The sequence below is a fragment of the Pleuronectes platessa genome, chromosome 19 (genome assembly GCF_947347685.1).
Source record: "Pleuronectes platessa chromosome 19, fPlePla1.1, whole genome shotgun sequence".
In the NCBI taxonomy this organism is placed as follows: Eukaryota; Metazoa; Chordata; class Actinopteri; order Pleuronectiformes; family Pleuronectidae; genus Pleuronectes; species Pleuronectes platessa.
Genome location: NC_070644.1, coordinates 16,284,996 through 16,293,006, shown reverse-complemented (window position 1 = coordinate 16,293,006; position 8,011 = coordinate 16,284,996). Strand labels below are relative to the sequence as shown.

Genomic DNA, 8,011 nt, shown 5'->3' with positions numbered 1-8,011 from the left:
GACGTAATACTGTCACTTCCAATCAGCCACACTTCTGAGTCACAATGATTTTTGAGGAGAGAACCGTGTAGAAACATTTGTAGGAGTGATGATTTACGACCGCCTCGCTCGCAAAAAACGGATACACACACACACACACACACACACACACAAACGTAGAGACACATGGGGAGAAACACAGGGCTGTTAGAAGCTCAAATAGAAAAACACAAGCAGTACTACCTCAGTAGTGATAGGGTCCAGATTCGTTGCCTTCAGCGGCCATAAAGTACCTCCATTTTCATTAACCCCGAACTGAACCTGCAGAACAAGGAAGGAGGGACTTTACTGTGATGTCTGGGCAGACAGGAAAATGTACAATTTGCACCTCCTAGATGTTTTATAGCTGTAAGTTTCCTCCAGACATCGAATTGAAGCATTCATAACTCATAATTACCACAGAAATGAGAAAACCAAAGCAGCTCAAACAGACAACTAAGCATTCGAGGATTAAAACACCTCATACATAACCTGAGTTCACTGTCTGTCCTCTCTCTCTCTCTCTCGCTTTAACCGTTTCATTAAACACAAGTGGGTCTGCAAAATCCACAAATGCGTTCATAACACAGCATCAATGAAGCACAGTTAAAATCCTGCTCGGAGCCAATTCTTCTCTCCGACTACATCATGAATGTACTTAGTCAACATCTCGATGGCAGACGATGGTATTTCAACGGCCGTGGCACCCGAGCAAGTTATTATCCCCACTCAGCGGTAATCACATAAACTATCTGGCTGCATGAATGTAAGGGAAAGATTAATACGAGTACGAACGAGGATCCATAGACGTTCCCATTTTTCAATTTAACCGGATTATCATCATCTTTTTTCCTTCGGCTCCATGAAGGCGTCTGGGCCACACACACTCAGATGCACATTGGCCCACAGACACTTCTGGGGACCTTAAGTGAGCAATAGACGAGATGGCATCCATTACTCTTTCCCACAATCCTGCTCGGTCCCCATCTTTGTCTACTCCCTTACATTTTATCCACTCTCTCCCTCCCCCCTGTCATGTCTCTCCTCTCCTCGGTGCTGCCACTTTCCCCATCGCCCGTCCTTCCATCTTCATTCATTCCCAGCAAATTGATCTGGTTAATGCATCCAGCGCTCGTTCGACTGAGCTGAGCGAGACCCTTTGAGATGTGAAACTGCAGCAGACTGATGTGCATGTGCTCACGTAGGACACTGTACTGTGCCTAGTGAAGCTCAGCTGAACATGATGCACAGGGCCCACACACACACACACATTTAAGCAACCATGCACAGATCCAAGAGCAGTTATTAGATCGCTGCACGGTTGCTCGGATGATTCGGCAGCTACAGAAGAATTAGATTTATGTTCCCTGTGGAGAAAGCGGGTAACCCTGTCAAGGCAACACTCTAATTAGCTGCTAATTCAGAGTGAGTGGCAAGGCGAGCTGTGATGGGATTGACTCGCTTCGAGATCTTAAGGTTTTCACCTCAATTACTCTTCAGCTAACACTTATATTATTGGAGATGAGAAGGGAGAGCTCACATCCTCCTCCCCCTTTGGAAAATCTCAAAGACAGCTTCTCCATCATGCATCTGCTCCACATTCATCCTTGTGTGAAACTGCAAAGGCGACTGCAGCCACTTTATTTGCTTCCCTAAAACGCCACCAAACTTTTCAGTCCGTAGACTCGTATGTAATCCTGGACCTTTGTATTTTTGAAGCCACACTGACTTTGAACTTTGACAACCCAAATCGAATCAGTTACTCTGTGATTCTAAGTGAACATTTGTAGTGAATTTGAAAGAATTAGCTTGATGTCTTTCTGAAGGGGATGCATTCTAGAGTAAAAAAAGGGTTTTTGATCAACCTTGTCCTAGTCCAGTGGTTCCCAAACTTTTTACAGTCTCGTACCCCTTCAGACATTCAATCTCCAGCTACGTACCCCCCCCCCCCCCCCTCCCGACGCACGTATACAGCCTATAACACTTGAAACTTTGAAATTGTCAGGGATTTCAGGACTTATAATAATCGTAGATGACAAAATAATGTCATCTACGAAATTCTTAAGGATCAATTAATCGATTGTCGATTAATTATGCCCATCCCTAGTTTTGACTAACGGTCACTAACCTACCTGTAACTTTTTTTGGCTGTGTAATTATTTTGCTGAATATGGGTATTTTTGGCAATGCGAGTTGGCTATTCAAACTATTTAATATTGCGCGATTATTTATAGCTCAGTTTGAAAATGTAATGGGCTTTTTCACTTTAAAAACGCAGATAAAATGTTCTCCCCACGTACCCCCTGAACCACTTCGCGTACCCCTTGGGGAACATGTACCCCAGTTTGGGAACCGAGGATCTAGATTAACTAGATTCATCCCTGCCTTTCAATAGGGTTTTTAAAAGGACATTTTACTGATTTCCTAGGGAACAATCCTATTTAGGGGTAAGATTTCAAGCATAATCATTTGTTTGAAATGAGTCAAAAAGAAAATGTATTCAATGTTTACAAGAACTATGATCTGGTCCCATCTGTGCAATAAATGATTATATGTAAATTAAAGGCATTTACAGATGCAAGTGTCCATTTTCTAACAAATGTTGCTATTAACAGAAAGTGTTTTCTTCATTTGCAGTGCGTTCAGCTCTCTCGGCCACCGTAACCATGTAATCCCACCCCGGAGCGGCCGGAGGCGGTGTGGAGCATCAGACAACACCGTGGTAGTCTCACACTAAAACGGAAGCAAGAAGTCCCTCAAACGTGTATCCAACATGTCCGACCTCAGTGTTGTTACTTGCTGAGACGCTACGAGCCGAGATATCTTTACTTCACTGCCCGCACATTAAAGTTGTCCAGTGACGGTTGAAGGAGCGTTAAAGCCTCAAAATGCCTGAGAGGAAGAAGAAGCTGACGAAGAAGAGGAGACACCCGTTCAATAAAGACACGGAGGCGGACTCTGACTGTACATCGTGCCCACTGACTTCAAACAGCGCTGCAAACGTTTTGCCTGCCATATTAGTGCCAGTGATTTCCCTCGAAGGACACATTTCCACGTGGTGGTTTGACCAAATTAAAACTGTTGTTGTAAAAACTCTTGAAAGCGACACATTTACCAATATGAAACAGGCATTATCGTTCCTTATTAGCATGAATGCTACTAGCCCCCCTATACCCCAACCCCCCCCCCCAGATAGATCTAAATTGATGTAGATAAATAGATGTACTTTATTTTTGTAACACACAGTTTCAGAAGCATCATCGGGGATTTTTCACTCAAACCGTTAAGTTTGAATTTAATGTTTATCTAAATTAAACTTGTATATTTAAAAAAAAAAATAGGCATTTTCTGAATTTTTTTGAACGTTATCACTCAGGCTTTGTTCCTTTGATGAATGTCACTGAAGGTCACCAAAGCAGCAGCCATATACCTTTGAAGTCTGTCCCTACATAAGCGTCAGTTTTCAGTCAGTTTTCAGTCAGTTCTCTTCGGAATACTTGGCTCGTTGCTCCTGAACTCTGTTCTTGCTCCTGAACTCTGTTCTTGCTCCTGAACTCTGAACTCTGTTCTTGCTCCTGAACTCTGTTCTTGCTCCTGAACTCGTTTCTTTGGATTTGCCTTTAAGAGAACTACGATTGATTTGAATCAACATGATCCCAACACACGTGGGGTTTCTCGGCGCTGCCTCCTACGAGTCCGTCAGCTGCGTCACAGCAAACTTTCAAGCCTTCGTGACGGATCTGAGTCACGAGGACTTGGACGTTGAGGAGAACCTGCAGGAAATGGTTGAGCTCATTTTCAAGAGGGCCGTGAAGAAACCAGACTCTGCTGCAGTCTTCGCGGAGCTGTGTCAACACCTCTCAGAAGTAAGTGATGCATCTATGACTGGAAGCTACTTTATCCTGTTTCTTACTTAGTTGGACAGCTTGTATTTGTATGCAGGTTGTAACCTTAATTTAACACACTGATCACTATGTATGTATGTGAGTTACATTAGTGTTAATATTTCTTTATGGTTTTCTCCTCTTCAGGTGGAGTTCCAATCCTTGTCTGACTGGTCAGTCAGCGTCTCCTTCAGGTCTCTGCTGGTTAAACACTGCCAGGCAGAGTTCATGAAGAACTTGGACAAGGAGGGCATTCATCAAGAGAGTTGGTCCTGCCTGAAGCCAGTCCAGGACGTGAGGGTCACCGACCGGCTGAGGGAAGAGCAACAGAACACCAAACCTTCCGGTCGCTTCCTCAATATGCTGAGGTTTATTGGGGAGCTGTTCCTCTCCAAGGTGCTGGCAGAGAAATCCATGCACTGCTGCATCAGGAGGCTGTTGCAGAAAGGAGACGGGCCGTCTCTTGAGGGCCTCTGTCAGCTCCTCCAGATGATCCAGCAGGACCTGGAGGTGGTGACGGAAAAGGAATTGATGGACACCTACTATAACCAGCTGGACCATATGGCAGAGAAAGGGAAGAGGGCACCAAGGCTCTCCCTTTTGTTGAGGGAAACAGTGGATGCCAGGAAGATGGCATACTCCACCCCCCACTAAGTTTTTAATGAAAACTCATGTGGGAAATACAACTTATACACTTATACAACTTATACAGTGATATTTGTAAATGGACACTAACCCCCCACTGCAACCCCTGCTCCTACTCTGTATAATGTGCACTGGGTGACATCATGTCTGCACTCTGTTTCTGGTTTGTACTATGTTGTCGACTAATGAATAAAATGTTTTAAATTTAATTTGGGTGTTTTTATGTCTTGCATGCAGCTGCCCTCACATTTCAATTAAAACACATGTGGGAAATACAACTTATACATTTCCCTTTTTCCCAATAATCAATGAAAAGCACAGATGCCTGGAGAGTTTCTGGGACAACATTTGACAAAAGTACTTATTCTGAACTGAACATCAAATCCAAATGAGAATTCAGTAAAAAAAACATAATTGATGTCATATTTTATCTCCTAACAGCTGGTTGTGTACCACTAGTTTCACTTCAAGCTGTGAGGATATTCAATATAAGCCTCTGGAAAGTGATATTTATGAATGGACAAAAAGCTTGGCTTTATTATATCATCAGCAAGAGCATGATATTATTTGACAAGGACAGACAAACTGCAGCTTTGTGTTGAATAACACTATTTTCAACCAATCCTTTAGATATTTCAGTGCATGTTTAATAAATACGGCATCCGAGGTCAGACTCCTAAAATTAGCTCAGTATCGTCTGCTGAAACTCAGAGACTCTGTCTGTGAGCTTATGTTTGTGCACTGGACTAAAAATGTGTTTCTTTTGGGAGACAAACTCGCAGCATATTTCAGGATTCCAGTAGCTTAAGTGGGACAGTTGTTGCATGGATGGGTTGGCCTGGCCTGCCAAAACGTCCTATGCACTCACTGCATGAAAAGTTATGCAACAGGCAGTACTGCACTGATTGTCTTCCTTGGCCCCATGAGCTTCTTCGAGTTATGTAAATATATATGTAAATTTATGTGATATGTCATCACAAACAAGGCATTAAAATTAAGGCATATTACAACAGTGCTTCAAGGATTTATTTCTCTCATTTGTACACGTATAAAGAATATATTCATCGCTTCATGAGTTCCCAGATAATAGGATAGACAGACAAATAACTGAGATTATTCCTGAAAAATGAGCAACTGAGAATTTGAAATTGCAGGACAGTCTGACACTGGGTCCGCACAATCCTGTCAGTGTCGGCTTTACTTAAGAGCATGCGATTCTGCTGTCTTCTTGCCATATCATGCACCAAAGAATGAGGCTGTGAATGAATACATAAAAGAATAAAATATAAACATTAAGAAGTTGGGGAGACCAATTCAAATGAATGGAGGTTAATCTACCTAGTCCAAGTCCACATCCCGTTCATAAGGATATGAGGTCACCGTGACCTTTGACCCTGGAACACTTAAATCTAAGCGGATCATCTGTGAGTCCAAGTGAACATTTCCACCAAATTTGAAGAAATTAGAATTCCTGAAATATCTCTTCAAAAGACAAATTGGGTTTGTAAGGTCACACCAGCATTGACCTTTGACCTTTTACCACCAAAATCCAACCAATTCCTCCTCGAGCTCAAATGAACATGTGTTCCAATTTTGAAGAAAGTCCTTCAAGGTATTTCTGAGATATCGTATTCACCAGAATGGGATGGACAGACATGGCGGCATTATGCTTGTGAACCAGTCTCTACAGCACAAACTGTAACTGGCCACATCGAATACCTGTCTGTCTGTTTAATCATTTATCCCCTGACTCCATTATGTCCTGTCAATATTGCAAACTGCCCTGGATCCCCACAGGGAGCAGGTGAGGAGTTCACATCAATCGTGGCACCAGCAGTCGCCGTGTGATCACAGTCTAATGACCCTGGAAACAGCTGCTCACACATGCTTTTTCTGAATTATAGATGTGACGTGCCGGTGCTACCTCCACTCACCATGTCAGGTTTCCTCCGTGTTCACACTGAATCAGACGCAGAGAGAGAGAGAGAGAGAGAGAGAGAGAGAGAGAAAGTCGTCACCATTCACAAATCATTCCGTTTTTCTTCCTCTGTCTTTTTCATGGTCCCTGACGTGGGTTGTAGGTAGAAATGTGCGTTTCCTCAACGAGCAAATAAGTAGAATTAATCTCTGAATAGATATGTGGGCTCCAATGGATTTAATGAATATACCTGCAGCGAGCTAATGTTTGATTCCGTCTTTTTGACTGTTTTAAAAAAAGTCGTTGGATCACTATGCAGGTCACCGAGGCTTGCAGATGTTGTGATTGATTGAAGTCGGAGGATCACGCACATCACGATCTGTCACCAGGACAAACCCCCAACCAGAGGTCTCCAAATTACAGCCACCTTCCTTTCGTCCTGTGCTCTGATTGGCTGCAATTGTCGCAAATTCATTTAGATATTTAGCCTTTTAGAAATCAAATTAGACGAGGCAACGTGTCGGCGAGCCTCTCAAATCTCAGCCATTGACGGTAACCTCGTTGGCATAGGTTAAAATCAAGCACATGAGGGAAACCCACCATATACAGATCCATGCACACACACACACACACACATATTTTCCGGTATAATAACTTCTAGCCCTTCTAGGATCGTAAACCCTGGATACAGTACGCATTGTTTCACTGATCTGTATCACACACACTTCATCTTCTTGTCATGTTCTTTTCAGAGAGACGTACGTCTTCTGAGACATGACGTAGGGACCATCTTTAGATCTGTGTTTTCCTCCAGGAACGAGCTGTTCTTCCATACACACTGATTTGCCCACAGGCTCCTTGGACCCCAGCAGCCTTTGCTCCTCTTCTGAGGCGTTGAACTGTGACTCACCCTCCTTCCCCCCGATGGCTGAGCTCTGATCTCGTCCCCTCACCCTCTGTCCTACTGGGACTTTAAAAACAACCAGATTCCTTCTGCTCATGAACTGCAGCGTCAAGATGAAGGAGCTGGACCTAAAGGTTATGTTCATCTATTTCACTAACTGTGGTGAGGTTTTTTATTGACTCTTCCATTTATGGTCAGATTGTAAAACCAAACAAAAAACTTAAATTTGCTCTGATTGGATCATGGACCAGGATTACAAGAAGACTTTTTTTAATGTTGAGACAATGACTTTTCTCCATTGGCACTACACATTGTATAAAATAGGGTTTACTCATATGAACTGCATAGATTATATTTCATTAGGTATAAAATAGAATAGAAGCAATGTATGTTTTCACCTGCTGGTTTTCATGTTCTTTTGTTTATGTTAAAAACTTGCACCACACTTGATGAGGGGAAAGATCATGATCCAGGAAAGAGCCCATTTAACTTTGGTTTGGATATCAACTGAATTTGTACCTATCAGAGCACATCATCTTCCTTTGTCTCTGTATTATGTAAGAGTGAGACAGGATTGTTTGGCCTTGGCGAAGCTATGAGCTCTGCAGAGTGCCAGTTATTTATTTGCTCACAGATGAATTT

General features: G+C 42.8%; 1 protein-coding gene across 1 annotated transcript; it reads left to right on the top strand.

The window, feature by feature from the left end:
- Positions 1-3,583: 3,583 nt before the first annotated feature.
- On the top strand, positions 3,584-4,610 carry LOC128424931 (eukaryotic translation initiation factor 4 gamma 1-like). The gene is made up of 2 exons (XM_053411379.1): positions 3,584-3,884; positions 4,050-4,610. Exons 1-2 carry the CDS (start codon positions 3,669-3,671, stop codon positions 4,554-4,556), a joined length of 723 nt encoding a protein of 240 aa, XP_053267354.1. The 5' UTR covers positions 3,584-3,668; the 3' UTR covers positions 4,557-4,610.
- Positions 4,611-8,011: the final 3,401 nt, after the last annotated feature.

Excerpts from the sequence above, each read along its gene's own strand:
- LOC128424931 (XM_053411379.1), top strand. The coding sequence starts at position 3,669 with ATGATCCCAACACACGTGGGGTTTCTCGGCGCTGCCTCCTACGAGTCC. Across the intron at positions 3,885-4,049 it reads TGTGTCAACACCTCTCAGAA|GTGGAGTTCCAATCCTTGTC; the intron begins GTAAGTGATGCA and ends TCTCCTCTTCAG.